The following is a 21,828-nucleotide window of genomic DNA, read 5'->3' as shown; positions in this document are numbered from 1 at the left end:
ATGTGTGCGTGTGTGTTGGTGTGGCTGAGAGTAGAATGTGTGCGTGTGTGTTGGTGTGGCTGAGAGTAGAATGTGTGCGTGTGTGTTGGTGTGGCTGAGAGTAGAATGTGTGCGTGTGCGTTGATGTGGCTGAGAGTAGAATGTGTGAGTGTATGTTGATGTGGCTGAGAGTAGAATGTGTGAGTGTATGTTGATGTGGCTGAGAGTAGAATGTGTGCGTGTGCGTTGATGTGGCTGAGAGTAGAATGTGTGCGTTGATGTGGCTGAGAGTAGAATGTGTGCGTTGATGTGGCTGAGAGTAGAATGTGTGCATGTGCATTGATGTGGCTGAGAGTAAAATGTGTGCGTTGATGTGGGTGAGAGTAGAATGTGTGCGTGTGCGTTGATGTGGCTGAGAGTAGAATGTGTGAGTGTATGTTGGTGTGGCTGAGAGTAGAATGTGTGCGTGTGTGTTGGTGTGGCTGAGAGTAGAATGTGTTGATGTGGCTGAGAGTAGAATGTGTGAGTGTATGTTGGTGTGGCTGAGAGTAGAATGTGTGCGTGTGTGTTGGTGTGGCTGAGAGTAGAATGTGTGAGTGTATGTTGATGTGGCTGAGAGTAGAATAAGGGCGTGTGTGTTGGTGTGGCTGAGAGTAGAATGTGTGAGTGTATGTTGGTGTGGCTGAGAGTAGAATGTGTGCGTGTGTGTTGGTGTGGCTGAGAGTAGAATGTGTGAATGTATGTTGATGTGGCTGAGAGTAGAATGTGTGCGTGTTGGTGTGGCTGAGAGTAGAATGTGTGAGTGTATGTTGATGTGGCTGTGAATGGTATGTGTTTTGTGTCACCTCCATGAAGATCTTGAATTTCTGGCCCTGACATATTGTCTCATGTGGCTCAGGTATTCCCAGCACTGGCCACTTTGGAGTGTTTTTTTTTTATACATAGGCCTGAAGGGTTGACAGTGTTTATATAGTGGCTGCCATCTTTTTTTGCAGAGGTGACGTTCTGCCAGCACGCGGCAGGGTCCTGTTCTGTGGTCCGAGTGGCAGCGGAAAAGTGACCGTGATGAAAGCTGTGTGCAGCCGGCTTAACCTGCATCTCTATCAGGTCAGACGTTATCCACAAACCTCTGTTAGTATACAGCCACAAACCCCCTTTGTTACTAAAAGAGCTTTGTCTGTAGTAACAAAAAGAGACCTTTTTTTGTGTCTTTAGCTGAGTTCAGTGGGGCATCTCGTGCTCTCTCGACATGAAGCTGTCGGCCATTGTATGCTGTTTCTGATCATGTGAATATCAGAGGCAGATATCATTATGCATTCTGTACTTCTACCTCCTCAACATCAAATCATAGAAAATCAATATCTTATATCCAAAATGGAAGTAAATGGCAATATTTCGACAAGTTTATGATGACTAAGAAGGAACAAGTTCTCGATGAGAAACCCTTCTGCAGGTGAATGGAGGAACACCAGACTAGAATGGGGAAATGATCAAAACATCGCAGTCAGAATGTTCTGTAAAAAACAAAAAGCGGGACCTAAGAACCTTCCTCTGACCCCTGACATTGTCTAATGTGTTTGGGCAGTAATTTCAGGTGGGTAATTATATGATGTTCATATCACCACCACTCTTTGTAAAGTTTGACATCACAACCTTGCTCTGGCGTCTAGGTTTTCAGGCCTTTGCGACTGTTTGGTTCAGCGTCCGTCTTCCTTCTGTGGAAGGAACAGGCTTCTTGGTGATCTTTGGAGGCCTTTGTGACTTTGGATAAACTTTGATTTTGCTCTGCTTGCCCTGACCCTTTGGTTGGTGTTTTTGAATCCAGGTTAAGTTTGCCTGTTAGCTTCTGGTGTTAGAGTGAAGCAGCAGAAGTCCTGGAGGTCCTGGAACCGGGTGCTCAACCAGCACTAATGTCACTGTAATGCAGGAGCAGAGTTGGAACCCAATGGCAGATGAGGCAGCAATGACCACTCTCTATCAGAACTCCACCACCTTAACCAATGTAGAGAAGTTGCCTTTCCCAAAGTTCAGGCAGCTTCAGGATTTCGATGATTCCAAAAGTCCATCACCCCTTCCCTTACGGCCACAGACGCCAGTATTAGAAGCATTAAATAAAGTGACTGAGAGCGGACGAGAAGCACCTTCTGTCAGCAAACAAGTTCAGATCCCAAAATAATGTAAATCCAACTCACGCAGTTTAACACAAATGCTGCTAGCCGCTTAGCTTCGGGTTATCTGAGCAACGTCGGGAAAGCTTGTGTCGGCTTAGCCATTGTCCACGATCGAGAGTACACTGCAGTCAATAAGTGGACACGATTAATACGTTTTATAACAGAACGGGGTGTTGAGAGAGCAACTGGATTCTAATTGGACAGTAGGCCAAAGTTCATGGCGCTATATGCGAGTTAGCTCATACGGTCTGTGTGTCGATATGAACGATGTTAGCATACGTGTGACTATTCTGCAGTACAGGACCGAAGAGCAACAACAGCCAAAGATACGAGAGGAAAGAGCCGCAGGAAAGGAACTCCCATCACAGTGACACAGCGTGACCGATTGCGTGTCTTTCATGAAGTGTGAAGGCGTGTTGTGCTGTTCTATCCGTGTCATTAAATGCCCGCTGTCTGCTTGTTAGATGGAGTGTGCCGGTCTGCGCAAAGAGAGCAGCTCCGGCAGCGTGTCCCGACTCCACGCAATGTTCTCCCGCGCCGCTGATCTCCGGCCGTGTGTCCTGCTGCTCAGCCACGTTGAAATGCTGGGGAAGGAGAGAGACGGCTCCAGTGAAGACAGCAGGACTGTTTCTGCCTTCCGTAGTCTGCTCCTAGAGGACAAAGAGCCACACGGGTAATGCCACGTCTCTCACAACCCTCATTACCGCTAGACTTTGGGAGCTTTTATGTGATTTACTTTCCGTTTTTAGCTTTTTTTTATCTCATTTAATTCCTAGAAACTCCCTTTCTGCGGACCCGGAGCCGCCATTGTTGTCAGTTATGTGATATTGTGGGTGACTTTCCCGGTCCGAACACATCGAGCTGATGCTTTATGGCAACAATAATAATGTCCATTCCTCCATAGACTTTCATTAATGTGTCCAATGGGTGATTAAGACCGAGGCATTCTATTGCTTACAACAGGCAGTATGATAAAGATAGTGAATTAGGGGTAACGACAAATGAGAAGGATTTGGGAATTGTTATAGACGACAAACTAGGCCTCAATGTGCGATGTCAGTCAGGCAGTAAGGTATTGTCGTGTATAAAAAGGGGCATCAATTCGAGGGATAAAAATATTTTGCCTCTGTATAAATCAATGGTAAGGCTGCACCTTGAATATGCTGTGCAATTTTGGGCACCTGTTCTAAAGCAGGATATTATAGCACTAGAAAGGGTGCAGAGGCGGCTACAAAATGAATAAAAGGAATGGAGCGCTATAGTTATGAAGAAAGGTTAACAAATTTAAATCTGTTTAGTTTAGAAAAACGGCGCCTCAGAGGGGATATGATAGCGTTATATAAATATATTCGGGGGGCCGATATACATTATATGAATATATACAGGGCGGATATACATTATATAAATATATTCGGGGGGCCGATATACATTATATGAATATATGCGGGGCCGATATACATTATATAAATATATACAGGGCGGATATACATTATATAAATATATTCGGGGGGCCGATATACATTATATAAATATATGCGGGGCCGATATACATAATATAAATATATGCAGGGCCGATATACATTAAAGAAATATATGCGGGGCTGATATACATTATAGGAATATATTCGGGGCCGATATACATTATAGAAATATATGTGGGCCGATATACATTATAGAAATATATTCGGGGCCGATATACATTATAGAAATATATTCGGGGGGGGCGATACAAACCATTGTGGTCATGCGTTTAGACTGGAAGAAAGGAGATTAGTCTAAGGCAGAGGAAAGGGTTTTTTACAGTAAGGGCAGTAAGGATGTGGAATTCTCTGCCTGCAGAGGTAGTTTTATCTGAGTCTGTACAGACGTTTAAACAGCAACTGGATGGATACTTGGGAAAACATAATATTCAGGGATATAATCTTTAATCATGGGGAAACGGCTTATTGATCCAAGGAGAAATCTGACGGCCATTTTGGGGTCAAGAAGGAATTTTTTCCCTGGTTACTGCAAAATTGGAAAAGAGCCAAACTGGGGTTTTTTGCCTTCTTTTGGATCAACAGCAACAAATTAACAGATATAGGAAAGGCTGAACTGGATGGACGCAGGTCTTTTTTCAGCCTATCTAACTATGTAACTATATAACTATGAGTCAGGAGCCCCTGAATAAAAAAACATAATAATAATAATAATAAAGAAAATTAAACATTGGTCTTTTCCTGGACTTTGTATTAACTGGGGCGAGGGGTGCTTTGAGGCTCGGTCTCCCCTCCTGCCCCTGAATTGACCTTCCTGATCTGCCCTCTGTCCTGCAGGTTTCTGCCCCTTCTGATAGTTGCCACGTCCTCCTGCCCGGGTGATATTCCTGCGGATGTGCGGTCCTGTTTTGTCCATGAGGTTTTTCTGGATTCCCCCTCAGAAGACCAACGCGGTTCAATGCTGACCGCTCTCACCACTCCTCTGCCGCTCAGCCGGGACGTCAGCATTAGCCAACTGGCCCGCAGGACTGCAGTGAGTGACTGATATCTTGGGGGACGCGCGGATACAGATCGTGCGGTGGGGGTGATATTGGGGGACAAGCGGATACAGATCGTTCGGTGGGGGTGATATTGGGGGACACGCAGATACAGATCGTGCGTTGGGGGTGATATTGGGGGACACGCGGATACAGATCGTGCGGTGGGGGTGATATCGGGGGACACGCGGATACAGATCGTGCGGTGGGGGTGATATCGGGGGACATGCGGATACAGATTGTGCGGTGGGGGTGATATTGGGGGACACGCGGATACAGATCGTGCGGTGGGGGTGATATTGGGGGACAAGCGGATACAGATCGTGCGGTGGGGGTGATATTGGGGGACAAGCGGATACAGATCGTGCGGTGGGGTGATATTGGGGGACACGTGGATACAGATCGTTCGGTGGGGGTGATATTGGGGGACACGCAGATACAGATCGTGCGGTGGGGGTGATATTGGAGGACACGCGGATACAGATCGTGCGGTGGGGGTGATATCGGGGGACATGCGGATACAGATCGTGCGGTGGGGGTGATATCGGGGGACACGCAGATACAGATCGTGCGGTGGGGGTGATATCGGAGGACACGCGGATACAGACTGGCGGTGTACTCGTGTGTAATGTTTCTTTCCTCCGTGTATCAGGGTTTTGTGCTGGGCGACCTCTGTGCTCTGCTTTCAAATGCCAGCCGGATCGCGTGTGCCAGGATCGGACACTCATGGTGAGAACTTTGCTGTATTTTCTGCTTTTTTTCTCTTACTCCAGCTTCCAGCGACCTGTCTGGGTTCGCCCCCCCCCAGCCAACTGTCTCCGTTCGCCCCCCCCAGCCAGCGTCAACGCTCTGTCTCCGTTCGCCCCCCCCCAACCAGCAACAACGCTCTGTCTCCCATCTTAACCCGCTCCCAACCTGTCTCGGCTCGCTCTGTTCCACGGTCTGGTCTCCTCTTCTCCTTCATCTCATGTTGCTCCTTGGCTGTGTCTTGGCTCACTCCTTACCTGAGGCAGGTCTCACGGGAGCCTCTCTCTGCAGCGCTCTCACGGGAGCCTCTCTCTGCAGCGCTCTCACGGGAGCCTCTCTCTGCAGCGCTCTCACGGGAGCCTCTCTCTGCAGCGCTCTCACGGGAGCCTCTCTCTGCAGCGCTCTCACGGGAGCCTCTCTCTGCAGCGCTCTCACGGGAGCCTCTCTCTGCAGCGCTCTCACGGGAGCCTCTCTCCACAGCGCTCTCACTGAGGAGGATGAAGAGAGTCTTCTGGCTGCCGGTTTTCCAGTGACTTCCCAGGATTTTGAAGAAGCGCTTGCACAGCTGCAGGACTCTCATTCTCAGGCAGTCGGGGCACCCAAGGTTTGCTTTTAATTTCTGGGTTTATAGTTCTCCAGGTCACGTGTCATCCGAATCCCCCGCGTTGACCCCTTCCTGTTTCGTGACCCCCCCCGCCTTGACCCCTTCCTGTTTCGTGATCTCCCCCGCCTTGACCCCTTCCTGTTCCGTGTTTGTCTTGTCAGGTCCCCTGCGTGCGCTGGCAGGATGTCGGAGGACTGCATGATGTCAAACGCCATCTCCTCGATACGGTGCAGCTTCCTCTGGAGCATCCAGAGCTTCTATCTCTGGGTCTCCGGAGGTCGGGGGTTCTGCTCTATGGTCCCCCTGGTTCTGGAAAAACCTTGCTGGCCAAAGCTGTGGCCACTGAGTGCGCCATGACCTTCCTAAGGTAAATCTTTTGGGTGAAGATCCAGAGTGGGAGGTGGTGGAAGGGCTTTTTAAGGGGGTAAGTAGACAGGGGAATTTAATTAGAGGTACATTAAATATCTCTCTCTTTCTTTCAGCGTGAAAGGACCAGAATTAATAAATATGTATGTGGGACAGAGCGAAGAGAATGTCCGAGAAGGTTTGTGTAGCCTTTTTTTTTCCCCCTCTCTCCTGTCCAGCATCCCGCTCCCACATACTCGGCCTATTTTTTGTGATGTTCCCCAGGGTGGGGTTGGGTGTGTATTGAGGCCGGTATTGCCCCTATTCCTTCTCCATGACGCCTCTTCCCTTGGTCCTCAGTGTTCGCTCGCGCTCGTGCAGCTGCTCCTTGCATCGTGTTTTTTGATGAATTGGATTCCTTGGCTCCCAATCGAGGAAAGAGCGGAGACTCGGGTGGAGTGATGGACAGGTGAGTAGAAGATGATATAGGGGCTACAAGCGGCGACATGTTTACCTTTTACACTATCCCGGGCCCGACCTAGGGCAGCAGCCCTAGCTGCCCCTCCTGATTGACATCTTCATGATGTCATATACAGTGCCTTACGGGGTACAGCGCCTTCTGATGCAATCTCTGGGGGCCGTGCTGAGCCGGGAGCTTCTATAGTGTAAACGGGTCGGTTACAAGATTCCATTTCAGTGCTCACTAATTTCACTATTTCTGTTTTCAACTGATTCCATGTGCACCTGGAGAACACGCCTGGACTTCACATGCTCTCCATGTGCACCTGGAGAACACGCCTGGACTTCACATGCTCTCCATGTGCACCTGGAGGACACGTCTGGACTTCTCGTGCTCCATTATCTGAATGATTCTTTTGCATCTCGGTTTATATTGTTTGTTTGGGCTGAATTATCTTTTCTTTTTTATGGCGCCACTAAAGACCCCAACCTTCCCCCAACTCCAAGAGCAGGGGTAGTGGCCCTGGGGCAACCTTCTGCCTGCAGTGCCAGCCGGTTAACACGCTGAAGTATTTTCCCTTTCTTTCCCTCCATGGCACTGAAAGGAGATGAGGTGGTCTTTGGTCATATATAAATCTGTTACATATGTATTACATACATTTCTTACGCGTGTGTCCGTTCCAGGGTGGTCTCCCAGTTGCTGGCAGAGCTGGATGGTCTTCACTCCTCGAATGACGTCTTTGTGATCGGAGCTACAAACCGCCCCGACCTGCTGGATTCCGCTTTACTGCGACCAGGGAGGTAAACAGCGTCTTCTAACCTGCCCCACCTCCGCCTTTTGGTGGGCTCACTGGGGGGCTTTAATGATATTCGATAACCTTAACATTGTAATGTCTGATGTTCAGGCAAAGGTGGCAAACGAATGTCAGGTTAGGAGCTCCCTGAGTGTTTTGCCAGAGTGCTCATGGGTGGCCGCATAACGGCCGAAGGTCTGGGTCCGGTCCCTGCTGAAGAGGACACAGATCTTTCTAAACATGGGACTGTTCCACGGTGCTAGAAGAGAGGCACGTTTTGGATGTTTGCCCCTCATTGACACGGATGTGTTTGTTCTCTCTGGTAGTGATACCGGTGGTGGTGGTGGCAGTACAGTATCTGCCCCGCATTGACACTGATGGGTTTCTTCTCTCTGGTAGTGATACCAGTGGTGGTGGTGGCAGTACAGTATCTGCCCCGCATTGACACGGATGTATTCTCTCTGGTAGTGATACCGGTGGTGGTGGTGGTGGTGGCAGTACAGTATCTGCCCTGCATTGACACGGATGTGTTTCTTCTCTCTGGTAGTGATACCGGTGGTGGTGGTGGTGGTGGTGGTGGCAGTACAGTATCTGCCCTGCATTGACACGGATGTGTTTCTTCTCTCTGGTAGTGATACCGGTGGTGGTGACGGTGGTGGCAGTACAGTATCTGCCCCGCATTGACACTGATGGGTTTCTTCTCTCTGGTAGTGATACCGGTGGTGGTGGTGGTGGCAGTACAGTATCTGCCCCGCATTGACACTGATGTGTTTCTTCTCTCTGGTAGTGATACCGGTGGTGGTGGTGGCAGTACAGTATCTGCCCCGCATTGACACGGATGTATTCTCTCTGGTAGTGATACCGGTGGTGGTGGTGGTGGCAGTACAGTATCTGCCCCGCATTGACACGGATGTGTTCTCTCTGGTAGTGATACCGGTGGTGGTGGTGGTGGCAGTACAGTATCTGCCCCGCATTGACACGGATGTGTTTCTTCTCTCTGGTAGTGATACCAGTGGTGGTGGTGGCAGTACAGTATCTGCCCTGCATTGACACGGATGTGTTCTCTCTGGTAGTGATACCGGTGGTGGTGGCAGTACAGGATCTGCCCTGCATTGACACGGATGTGTTCTCTCTGGTAGTGATACCGGTGGTGGTGGTGGTGGCAGTACAGTATCTGCCCCGCATTGACACGGATGTGTTTCTTCTCTCTGGTAGTGATACCGGTGGTGGTGGTGGTGGCAGTACAGTATCTGCCCCGCATTGACACGGATGTGTTTTCTCTGCCAGGTTTGACAAGCTGCTTTACGTTGGGGTTAATGAAGATCGTGAGTCCCAGCTGAGAGTCTTGTCTGCAATAACACGCAAGTGAGTATGTGAGCATGTTTGGCACGTGTGATTTTTCCATGTTACTGCCTGGCGTGTGTACAGTGCTGCCCCCTGCAGGGCGTGAGATGTATAAACTAACTAGGGAGTCACTGCCATACACCCCGCGTCCTGCAGATATAAAATATAAAACCTTTTACCGCCATATGATGTGAGTGGATGCATCATTTGCTTTATCCTAGGTATGGATAGTTTAGGTTAATCAGCGGTGACCAGAGTCTGCTGTACTCTGTAATAATTATCTATAAATATCTATTTCTATATATAGGATCCCCGGTTCCTGCATTTTATACATCGCGTGGTTTTTTGACAGGTTCTCCCTGGAGCCGGCGATGGATCTCTCTCAGGTGATCGCGCGCTGTCCTGCGGCGCTGTCCGGTGCTGATCTCTATGCACTTTGTGCCGATGCTATGATGAGAGCTGTTAAGGAGAAGATTGAACGTCTGGAGCGGGGTGAGTGCTGAGGGCAAGCTGGAGGGGATACGGAGGGGTCTATTCAAGAATTTGCAGGAGAGCTGAATGTCCTCTCTCCCCGACTGCACCGTGACCCCAGGAGCTTTATATTTGGGAGTTCTCTTCACTCGTCCTGTGGTTGTGTCTTTACAGGGCAGGAAGTCCCAGCTGAAGGTCTTGTAATCGGCATGGAGCATTTTGTGCAGGCTGCAGAGTGTCTCCGTCCATCAGTGTCAGCCCGTGAGCTGCAGCGTTATGAGAGCATCCGGAGGCAGTTCTCTGCCCCTCCACATCTCGTGAGACACGGAGACTGAGACGGAGGAACTAAACTCTGTGCCAGCACTGACCCAGGGGTGACATGGCAGGTATACAGAAAGCAGATCTATAGGGGTGACATGGCAGGTATACAGAAAGCAGATCTATAGGGGTGACATGGCAGGTATACAGAAAGCAGATCTATAGGGGTGACATGGGAGGTAGACGGGGATCAGATCTCTAGGGGTAACATGGCAGGTAGATGGGGATCAGATCTCTAGGGGTAACATGGCAGGTAGATGGGGATCAGATCTCTAGGGGTAACATGGCAGGTAGATGGGGATCAGATCTCTAGGGGTAACATGGCAGGTAGATGGGGATCAGATCTCTAGGGGTAACATGGCAGGTAGATGGGGATCAGATCTCTAGGGGTAACATGGCAGGTAGATGGGGATCAGATCTCTAGGGGTAACATGGCAGGTAGACGGGGATCAGATTTCTAGGGGTAACATGGCAGGTAGACGGGGGTCAGATCTCTAGGGGTAACATGGCAGTTAGATGGGGATCAGATCTATAGGGGTAACATGGCAGGTAGACGGGGATCAGATCTCTAGGGGTAACATGGCAGGTAGACGGGGATCAGATCTCTAGGGGTAACATGGCAGTTAGATGGGGATCAGATCTATAGGGGTAACATGGCAGGTAGACGGGGATCAGATCTATAAGGGTAACATGGCAGGTAGATGGGGATCAGATCTATAGGGGTAACATGGCAGGTAGACGGGGATCAGATCGGCTAGTAACATGTACGGCTCCAGTTATGGCTGCTATCACTGATCCATTTTGCTCCTGTGAATCCTAATGATGGTTGTGAATAAATACATTTATAAGGTATATATGTCGTTTAGATATAAGTGGGATAATCACAGTGTGATTGGTAGGGATGGTTGTCAGAGATATAAATATGAAATATATTATATATGAAATTGATTTAAAACACAGAAATGCGTCACATTTCTGCCAATGTTTCTACAAATAAGAAAATTCCTGTGATTGGAATTCAGAGTAAGTGATCTGATCGCCGAGCACCCTGCCCGACGATGCGTGAGGGGGGGAATACACGGGACATATGGGGGGGTTATCAAAAATACAAATTTTGGTACGATCGGGTTAACGAGTTGTGACAAATGTACATTTAAAGCCTCCTGGAGTTTGGATCCCTTTTTCCACCGAATACTTCATTCCTTCCCGTCTGACTCTGAGGTTCTATGTTTAGCCCTTGGGCTTTGGGATATATATTTGGGGGTACAGGTCGGTCCCGTCACAGGGCTGACCCAGGTACTGCTCTCCTTTTAGAGTTTGACATTTGCTCACCTGAGGGTCACCTGCTGCTAAGTCAGGAGGAACTGGTCCCGGATCCAGAATTATTGTGGTTTCTGATAATCTTTGTAGAACTTGTAACTTTTGTTGTGGTTAATAAAACATAATTTTAACAAAATATCATTTTAATAAATTATTGAGCTGCTGTCAAGGCGCAATTTAGTTGCTGATCCTTTTATAAGGTGAGCTGGTCGCCGGTTTCCGCCGTATGACATGCGCCGACTCCAGGCTCGTGAGTCTTACATGAGAGATCACCGACACGCTTAGCGTACGCAAGAGACAAACGTGTTTGGGGACTGATGCTACTGATGGCATCGTGTATCGTTAGCATTACCCCCCAAGACCCCAGTATTTGTTACCCCCAAGCCTCCAATATTTATTACCCCCAAGACTCCACTTATTTAATATCCTGGGACTCGGCGGCACTCGGCCGGGGATCCCGTGGGATAGCGATATTTGTAAAGGAATGAGGAATGCCGCGTGGGAATTATACTCCGATGTCGTTCCCCTAGCTTGTAGGAATCATTCGGGACGACTGCGTTACGTTGTACTTTCTTTCTACTTTATTCTATTGTACAAAACCCATAATAATCGAAACGTAAATCCTGCCGAACCTCCTGCTTACTGTTGGAAACCACAGAGATCACATTAAGGGTCTTATTAACTTGTATATTAATGACCCAGATCAGGGCTGCACAGCTCCAGTCCTTGAGGGCCACAGAATGGCCATGAATTCTGTGAAAACAAGAAGTTTTAATTGAGATGCCGACCTGGGGTCTCCCTCAGCCCCTGGGGGCCGGAGTTGTGCAGGTGCGACCTTGGTGTTGCTATTGGGAAAAATGTGTTTTTGTGGATGATTAATTGTCCTGGGGGTCCGCAGACCGGCTTTCCCTCCCGCGGACACGCTACGGGCTTCTGTTTCCCGTCATATGGGTTGCTGCCCAGAGATTTGTCTGATTTTCAGAGCTGGGAGCCTCTAATGGTTTCCGCTTTTCTCCATTTCTTTGAGGCTTTTATTCTCTGAAATCTCTTGTTTTTATCAAACTCTTCCCCAATCGGCTGCAATTTGTCCTTTTTGTTTTGCAGTCGCCATTCGTCTTTCCACGCCTCTTACCCCCCTGTATATCATGGCTACTCTCTGATAATTACCCCCTTTATTTTATGTCCCTCCACTCCCAACATCCTAAACCCTTTGTAACTGCACCGTGCATTCGCCGTTTCTTATATCCCAACCGACTCGGTCTACTGCGACTGGCATCTGTCCATTGAATTCCAATGCCCTTAATATTTGCCCCCTTATGCCCCCATAATTCCAAGCATTTTGCCTCCCAGCTCCCAAGCCGTGTTACGTTAATCTTGCAACTCCTTCTTCCAGCTCATGATACCTTTCTCTTTTATCACCATCTTCCCATCATATAGGTTTTTTCCCCCATACCCCGTGCTCTGTTAACTCTTTGTTTGCCTCACTTGCTATTTCCTCAATTAGTTTTTTTGTTTTTTTTATATTAAGCGGACATCGTGTAATTCCCCTATAGGTGCCGTGTGGCTCTGACCATGGTTGTGAGTTCTCGGCGCAGTAAGGATGCGGCTCAGGCTGTGTACATAGAATAGGGCTGTATTATTATGGGCTCAGACACAGGCTTGGAGGTCACGACAGTCCGGACTGCAGTAACTCTTGTTTGCGCAGGTTCGCTGTTCGCTCCTTCTTCACGAGTGTTAGACGGAGGCATCTCCCCGGGGCCGCGCCAACACCTCCTCCAGGAAATGAGGGGAACGGGCACTGACTCTGCAGAGACAGACGACGTGCTGAGACCACAGACATTGCAAAATGCACTAACACCAGCTACCTGTGCACTGAGTGCAAGCTCACGGGGCCCAAATAGTGCAAAGAATAGGAATGCACTTAATCATGGCGTCTGCTGCCCAAACCATGACCACATCATGAGTGGTTTCACAGTAATTGGGGACCCACCAGTCAATGCCTGTCATGCTTTAGCAGCCTGGGTAATGGACCCCTTTACCCTCATCTGTGGGATTTTGTTCCTAGGGCCGGGTTCATTGATGAGGTGAGGGGAACTTGTTATGAAATCTTTAATTTTAAAGGAAAAAATTAAGAGATTATTTTACGTCATGGAAGCCAGTCTGTGGCAGAGCCAGCATTACCTGATCAATTGCCTCCTCCAAGGACCCGACCCTTACAAAGGTCTACCTCTCGCCTCTCTATTTGGCGTTGAGCTCCTTTTTAGTCCGGGCTCCCTCTCACCTCTCTATTTGGCGTTGAGCTCCTTTTTTTAGTCCGGGCTCCCTCTCGCCTCTCTATTTGGCGTTTAGCTCCTTTTTAGCCCGGGCTCCCTCTCGCCTCTATATTTCGCGTTGAGCTCCTTTTTTATCCCGGGCTCCCTCGCGCCTCTCTTTTTGGTGTTGAGCTCCTTTTTTCTCCTGGGCTCCCTCGTGCCTCTCTTTTTTGGTGTTGAGCTCCTATTTTATCATGGGCTCCCTCGCGCCTCTCTATTTGGTGTTGAGCTCCTTTTTTATCCCGGGCTCCCTCGCTCCTCTCTATTTGGCGTTGAGCTCCTTTTTTAGTCAGGGGTCCCTCACGCCTCTCCATTTGGCGTTGAGCTCCTTTTTAGTGCGGGGTCCCTCATGCCTCTCTTACTCTATTTACCGCTTACGTGGCCTTTGCTACTTTGGTGCGTTTCATCCTCTTCCTCCTCATTAGAGTCACCTGAGGCCTCTTCAAACCAGCGATGAACAGGAGTAGCCGGGGCCGCGATTTCGTGAGCCAGCTCCTCAGGAGAGTCCCCTTAGGTAACCTAAAGAATAAGAGAACACGATTAACCCGCACTCCATAACACAATGGAAGAGAGCCTAAAGGGTTAATCTGTGCAACTAAGCCATTATTGTTGGGTCTCTTCCCTCAGTATATGTTTCATTCCACGTCATACCTCCTCCTTTGACGTGTCTTGTTACCCGTGCTGGGGGCATTAGTGGAGATGCCACCAAATATATAAACATAAATGAGAGGTTTTGGTTATTTGGATATATTTGACCAATGAGTGGAGATGCCCAGGCGGGGATCGTTAATGAAAATGTTTCACTCGGCAGTCGTTTCAGTGCAGCCTGGTCACGGATTATATATTTCATACGTGTCACTGATTGAGGCGCCATCGCATCCTTCTACCCTGTTACCCTGACAGATAGCTGGTGGTTAGTATCTTTAGCCCCCAACATCTCTTAATATAAAGCTCATCCGTGAAACTCGTACGTTTATAGAGCCAGCGATCCACTAAATTTACTAAATAATAAGAAAGGGTTAGGGGCGGACAGAGTGAAATAAGCAGCACAGCAGTCTTTTCATAGGTAGATGAGCAGAGGTCCCAATAAACCAACCCAGATAACTGGGACCCGCTTCCTCAGACTGGGAGCCTGGTGTGTGTGATCTCCTGCAGGGTAAAAGGTGATCCAGTCATGGCTGGATAGAGGAGTGGACTAAGGATATCCAAGAGGACCATCCCAACTTCGCAATGATGTCAGGCCCTGAGGATTGCTCCGGCCAGGACATCGACAGCAGCAGCACCGGGACCATCACAGAAAAAGGTGCAGAGTGTAATGAACAAATCACTTGGTAGTAACAAGGACTTTAAACGGCATGCAGGATCCTTCATGTGCTCCTAAATGCAGTCCCATTTGGTAAGCGTGTTTTGGACAGGGCTGGTGAGTGCGCGCAGAGTGTGCTCTCTGCCGAGTCGGTTTTTGGTTTTTTGGGGTTTTTTTTATCTTTGCTCCATTAAGCTGAACTTCCGGAGATGGTCGAGCAGTCGGACCAACGCAAGTGCTGCTGACATCTTCTTGGATAGATTCTGTAGCCTGTTCTCGATGCAGGTGGGATGAGACTGGGATAAGGCTCAGGCCCTACGTATGAATACTGATTCTGCTCATTCCCTCACCTCTACCCCTGTATATATTTATGAATGAAAATATAAATCTCTTCCCAACGAGCTATACCACACACACTAATAGACAATCACATACCCAGACACATATATAAATATACACCCAGTGCCTATACCACACACACACAATAACATACCCACACACACACACTAATACACAATCACATACCCAGACACATATATAAATATACACCCAATGCCTATACCCCGTGCTCTGCAGCAAAAGCCGGGCGTAGTGATGAGGGAGCAGTAAAGAGAGTTCTGAAGTGACCGACCTCGCGCTCCCACCACAGGATGCCTGGAAGAGGTAAGAGATGGGGAGAAAGGGGTGTAAGGGCAGTGTATGTAAGCTTGTCTGTGTGTATGGGCCAGTGTGTGTGAATGCAGTATAGGTATTAGCTGGTGTGTGTGTGTGTGTAAAGGCAGTGTATATGTGTCTGTGTGTAAGGGCAGCGTATGTGTATATGTGTGTGTGTGTAAGGGCAGTGTACATGTATGTGTGTGTTTATGGGCAGGTGTGTGTAAGGGTCCTGGGAGGGAGGCTAAGGATAATGGGCTGTCCCAAAACCCATTGAAAACAATGCAATTTGAGCCAGCATTATGGCGGACACCTGTCTGGCTGAGAATCATGGAAATTTTAGTTCACAGCTAGCATCTGCAGCTTTACTGTTGATGCACTTCCCATGATGCTCATCCAGCATCACGGAAGTAGTATGTCTGGCTGAGCCTCATGGGAATTCAATTTAATGTGTTGGTTATTTTTAATATGCATGACTGTGCTGATAAAAAAAACGAAGCGTGTTTTAAGTGGTGATGCAAGCGCGCCATTCTAAAGCGCAATTGCTTGTATCGGTGAGTTCCGCGAGAAAAACATTTTGAAATGTTGGGAGGTATGACTTACCAATACACAGTCACATAGGCAGACACACACTAACATAACCATCACACACTAACATCGCCACACATTAGCATACCACTCCCCTTCCCAAATACTCCTGGATTCAACTTCACTTTAGTGGCCTTCGTTTTAGTGGCACGCAAGGCCGGTCATACACCAGTTGGCATCCCAGGCAAGAATATTCTCCTGCACCCCCCCATTCTTTTACTTACATGACAATATTTTGAAAGCCTGGCAGGATGGAGCAGTGAAGAAGCTTTAGGGAGTAGGGGGCAGAGAAAGTATTTTTTTATACAGGGGCAGCTGAGCCAGGTACACAGGGGGCATCACACCGGGGCACTGGAAGTAATTGCTTTGCCTCTACTCTGTAGCACTTCTTCAATGCGTAGTGCTCTGCTCTCTGCACCACCTCCCTGACTCATACACTCTAACAGTATATGCAAACACACACGCTCTCTCTAACACTATAGACTGACACATTGTTCATTCCACCCAGTCTAATACGGTACACAAATACTCGCACTAACACCGTACACTGACACCCAACACAGTCTAACACTATACACTGACACACCCCAAAAACAACAACAAAACACCTGAAAACTTGAACACTTACACACACAGTTTAACACTGACACCCTTCCAAACACACTCATTCTAACACCCACACCGTCTAGCATTGTACACTAACACACACACACTCCCCTCACACACAATATATGCTGACACACACTGTACACTTGCACATTCTGTATACTGTTTGATTTGTATACTGTTGCTCCCTCACACACTTATTCTAACCCTTTACACTGACACACTGGAACAAATACGACGTGAAAACTGGAACCCAGTAGTAGAAACTGGACCAGAAGCCGGATCGCAGAACCAGAACCAGGGCGGCAGAAGCAGGATTCAAGGACCAGCAGAGTTGAATACAAAACGGGAACATCAGAGCTGACAAGTCGAAGAAAGGGGTCCAGACGGGTCAAACAAAACAGGAGTCGGAAGGAGAAGAACAAATCGAATTCACAAACCCGACCACAGGATGACTACAAGCACTAGAGCGGAGATTCATATAGAGATAACATACAGTTTCAAAATACAGACACTCTCTCTCCCCTGTCTCGTTACCCTTTTCATTTTTCTTTATCGCTCTTCTTTCTCTTTCTTTCTCGCTTATCTCCTCACTTTCTCATGGACTCTTCTTCTCCATCTCTCGTGTTTCTCATTATATCCTCCCTTTCTTTTTATCTTTTCTTACCATTTTAGCTCTCCTTTCTCTCACTAGTATCTACCAAGCCTTTCTCCCTTCACCTTCTTCTTTAAGGCCAGGTGCCACAGGCTGTGGTGGGAACGTGAGGTCTGTTCCTTCAGAGTTCTGCTTCAGGGCTTACACGCCGTGAGAGTGGCTTCCATGCTTGGAACAGGGTATCATTTGCCGCATTAAGGAATGCTGAGGTCTGAAGGAACAGAGCTTGCACTCCCTTCATTCTGGGTTGGGTAGAGGGAGATCCTGGAACATGTCAAACTCTCCTGGAACATGTCAAACTCTCAAATCCTGAGACAAATCACACCGGTTGGCGAGTATCTGCTCTCCACGGGCAAATCATTCCCGAATGTCTTGTGAGTTTTCCCGGGATGTTTGAAGTCATGTAGGTGACATGTTGTCTCTCCAGACTCAAGCGTTTTATACGATATCAGAGAAAACACACCCTGGACACGCTGGCCGGCGCCGGTAAGATGTGGACCATTTGTTTTTATTGAGCCACGATGAGTTTTTTGGTTGCCTAAATGATTGAGGCAAATCCATCACTTTTCCCAAATCCTAGATTTTACGTTAAATCAATTACATCCATGTAACCGGGTTTATACATTCAAATAAGTAACATACGCATAACCCCCCCCCCCCTTATGTATCCAATGGCATCTGCCATCTTAACTAATGATCTGAGGGATTATTCCTCCCCATTAAGTTCTCTCTTCAATGTTCAGGCAGCATTTGTAAAGGTAGGGTATTGATCAGACAATGCTGGCTCTGCCACAGGCTGCCACCGATCTCTGCTTCCATGAGCGTTACTGTTAGACTAGGTTTCTCCCAAACCGGGGGTAGATTTAACGGACGGTTCAGTTCTGCTAGAAGCTGTGACCGTGATCGTTCCCCGGGTCACTTGTAACGGCTGCCGGGAAGTGCCCCCGGATTAACTTCAAATAACAGAATTCATTGTGAACAGCAGAGAACGAGCTCCATGCCACGTAGATCGCTGTCACCACTCTGGAACCCACCAGAAAGCTGCTTCTAGAACAATGCAAAGTGCGGGCTGCGACTTTAACAGATCGCCTTGTGGCCTCCGTCTGTGACAGCGTCTCTCATAAAGACTGCCTTTTGGGTTCTTTTTTTGCCGTTTCTGCTTAATGTCAATAACAATGGACTCCACCTCCTCCGTCCTCTTATTCCATGGACCCCGGTGAGGGCAGGAGAGATGAGCAATGCGCTGCGCTGCGCTGCTTGCCCCATGGTACTCTCAAAAACTCATAAAAACTAGAACAATAATAATAAAAGCAAAAATGAGTTTCCCAGAATGTTAACGAAACCAGACCGGAGCTGGAAATGCCCCCCATGACCCCCACCCCCGCAAGGGCCACCGCTCCACTGGAGGGACTTTATTTTTGTTTTCTAAAAGTTATGCATTTGGTTTGGGTCAACAGCAGGTAACTAGATGTTCTACCCCTGCCCTTCACCTCCAAGGGAAAGAAGCAGAGAACGAGACACGGACTCCTGAGCTGGGCGGCCACTAGACAAGTGCCTAGAGGTTCCCAGACCCAGGCAGTGACCGGACACTGAGCATTGGGCTCACACTCAGAGGGTTTGGGGGGTTCCTGACTCCATATCTCCTGCCAGCATTGTGCTCCAGATCCTACTGCCCTGAGGTTTGGTATTTCTATGCGGCAACCACAAGGGCGAACTGCGCTGAGATTGTTCCCATCTGATGTCAACGGACCGACAGAAACCCCCCTGAAGAAAACAGGTAAGTGGGAGCAGTAAGGGTCTCTGAAATGCTGATGCACAGAGGGGGGTCCTAAAGTGACAGCCTACTAGGCAGTAGATAAGTGGAACAGCCTACCAGCAGAAGTGGTACAGGTTAACCCCTTAAGGAAATGCAAACTTACATGGGACAAGGCCAAGGACTGATTAAGGTTTAGTTTACTGAGAAGGTGGTAGATCAATGGAACAGCCTCCTAGCAGAGATGATAAAGGGTAATACAGTGAGGGTATTAAACATGGATGGGATAGACATACGGCTCCTGAATCTAAGACGAGACCAAGGACTGATTAAAGTCTGAGATAAGTAGGTGACCAGATGGGACGGATGGGGCCGATCCGCCGGGAGACAGGTTTTCGCTAGCTGCTGGATCCTTAGGAATGCTCCCTATTCACCCAAATAGTACCCCTGTGTTTATATTATAAAGCAGCCTACAGTATACTTCTCTCCAGTCCACACCTCCAGGGTTTGAGTCTTGACAATCCCTTTATCGAAAACACACAATAGATGGAAAATCCCGGTATTAGTGATACTCGGGCTCGATATCCACTCACCAGTTGGAGCCACACATTGGATTCCTGTCCGCCTGTCCTCCCCACCACCTCTGATCCTCATCTCTCCGAACTGGGACTAGAAGCTTCAGCTGGACAATGCCAGGGGTCGGGACCTCAGCGGCCTGTCCACTCAGCACATCCACCCACCCAATCCCACAGAGCCCACGGCTCTCGCTGCCACACCGTGCGTCGCTCACTGTGTATCTGGCTGGGATACAATGTGTCTCCTTGCAGTCAGGTGTGTGTGTGTCAGGGAGAGAAACAATGTGTCGCCTTGCAGTCAGGTGTGTGTGTCAGGGAGAGAAACAATGTGTCGCCTTGCAGTCAGGTGTGTCTGTCAGGGAGAGAAACAATGTGTATGTGATACGATGTGTTGTGTTACAGCTCAGTGTGATACTCACTGTGCATCTGAACCATCCTGTATAGTCCGCCCTTTTTTCTTGCTGTTAAGACTCAAACCTTAATCAGTCGTTGGTCTCGTCTTAGATTCAGGAGCCGTATGTCTATCCCATGCATGTTTACAGCCCCTTACTGTATTACCCTCTACCACTTCTGCTGGGAGGCTGTTCCACTTATCTACCCCCCTCTCAGTAAAGTAAAACTTCCTTCCGTGCTATCTGGATCGGGAGCATCCAGATTCAGGAGCTGCTGGATTCGAGGATCAGGAGCGACTGGATGCGGGGTCCTCAGCGTTTGGATTCAGGGGTTGGGAGCATCTTAAATTAGGGGTGCTTAGTGGCTGGATTTAGGGGTTGGAAGCAGCTGGATTCGGGGGTCCTCAGCGTCTGGATTCGGGGGCTGGGAGCGTCTTGATTTAGGGCTCCTTAGTGGCTGAATTAGAGGGTTGGGAGCGACTGGATGCGAGGGTCCGCAGCTTCTGGATTCAGGGGGTCCGCAGCGTCTGGATTTGAGTACTGCGCAGCAACTCGAGAAAACCGCTCGACGATCTCCAACAATTACACTCAGCGGCTGAGATGAGGTGTTACGTTTATCAGCCCCTCCCCCGGAAAAAAAATGTGGACCCTTAAGGGCCGACATCTGACAGAGCAGGGTGAGGGGGTAAGTGCTGGGACGCAGCCTACTGTCCCATCCCAATGTACAGAGGTGGGAAGAACGCAGCAGACCCCGTCCGATTCTCGCTGGGAAATACGTTGGATTTATAAAGGTTATTTCATATTTTAACTCGATACATAACTCAAGACACAAAATGCAACATTTTGGTGAAAAATTATATGAACAACAGAAAAAACCCCGATAACGCCTCCAAAAAGCCTGATCAATCAATTACAATTTACGGTTTAATGATTGACTTCCCGAGCGGGATTTCATGCGCGATGTTTAACCCGTTCTATTAGAAAGCCACGGGCTTCGTTATTCTCTCTCATATCGCTTAGATTTCACCCGACATTCTATCTTTTTAACAGATTTTTAACACCTTTGGTATTCGGCACAGAAACGTCCCGTCGGCTTCGCGTTCGATGTCCAAGCGTCTCTCCTGATAGACAGAATAAGAAACGATCTCTGAATGGGAAGATTTCCGAGATTTCGTCTCCTTTCTCTACGTCATTTTCCTCTTAAAAGCCGTAAGAAGTCGACTTCCATGAGTTTGTTTTTTTAAGAATATTTCTTCGAAGGTCCAGCTCAGGGAAAGCGGGACGATTTACACCTCAATTTAAGGTATTTTTCTGAAGACACTGGAAAATCGAACTCGTTTAAGGAAATGTGAAGTAATTTTCTTCTCGATAAGATGGGTGATGTTTGCAGTGTGGGGTTAGGTTTTATGGTCCCATAACGGGGGGGGGGGGTTCAGCTTCACTCCCATGAACTGGGGGTATAAGTGCCTGAAGCAGTGAAAGTTTGCTGGACAAAGAATTTGATCTAATTGACAACACAGCCCCCACGGCGCTTCCCTCCCTGAACACAGCGCCCGGCCCCACGGCGCTTCCCTCCCTGAACACAGCGCCTGGCCCCACGGCACATCCCACCCTGAACACAGCGCCCGTTCCCACAGCGCATCCCACCAAGAACACAGCGCATCCCTCCCTGAGCACCCACGGTGCATTCTATTTTGAACAAAGAGCCCCAACAGAACATCCCACCCTGCATGTAGAGCACCTGCGGAGCATCCCACCCGCCACCACAGCACCCGCAGAGCATCCCACCCTGCACCCAAAGCACACCCCGGCCTGCACCCAGAGCAGGTCTAGAGTATAACACCCAACACTCAATTCTCAAATCTCTATTAAAAACTGCCCAGTTAGTCTCAACAAATATGGCAAAAATGTCCAAAAAGCGAC

At 48.6% G+C, this 21,828-nt stretch overlaps 1 protein-coding gene across 1 annotated transcript in view; it reads left to right on the top strand.

Moving 5' to 3' along the window:
* The window catches only part of LOC149271902 (peroxisomal ATPase PEX6-like), a 30,623-nt gene extending 20,859 nt beyond the window's left edge, over nt 1-9,764 (top strand). The window contains exons 6-17 of the mRNA XM_089507020.1: nt 975-1,086; nt 2,615-2,823; nt 4,466-4,661; nt 5,318-5,394; nt 5,866-6,016; nt 6,178-6,383; nt 6,499-6,560; nt 6,722-6,830; nt 7,505-7,621; nt 8,902-8,979; nt 9,311-9,450; nt 9,604-9,764. Coding sequence (XP_089363146.1) covers nt 975-1,086; nt 2,615-2,823; nt 4,466-4,661; nt 5,318-5,394; nt 5,866-6,016; nt 6,178-6,383; nt 6,499-6,560; nt 6,722-6,830; nt 7,505-7,621; nt 8,902-8,979; nt 9,311-9,450; nt 9,604-9,764 — 1,618 coding nt within the window. The remainder of the gene's footprint in view (nt 1-974; nt 1,087-2,614; nt 2,824-4,465; nt 4,662-5,317; nt 5,395-5,865; nt 6,017-6,177; nt 6,384-6,498; nt 6,561-6,721; nt 6,831-7,504; nt 7,622-8,901; nt 8,980-9,310; nt 9,451-9,603) is intronic.
* The last annotated feature ends 12,064 nt before the right edge of the window (nt 9,765-21,828 follow it).

This window comes from Sceloporus occidentalis, unplaced genomic scaffold (genome assembly GCF_023333645.1).
Source record: "Sceloporus occidentalis isolate IW3139 unplaced genomic scaffold, rSceOcc1.0.p SCAF_451, whole genome shotgun sequence".
Taxonomy (NCBI): Eukaryota; Metazoa; Chordata; class Lepidosauria; order Squamata; family Phrynosomatidae; genus Sceloporus; species Sceloporus occidentalis.
Note: the sequence above shows the minus strand (reverse complement) of the source record. Positions and strands in the feature narration are given on the sequence as shown.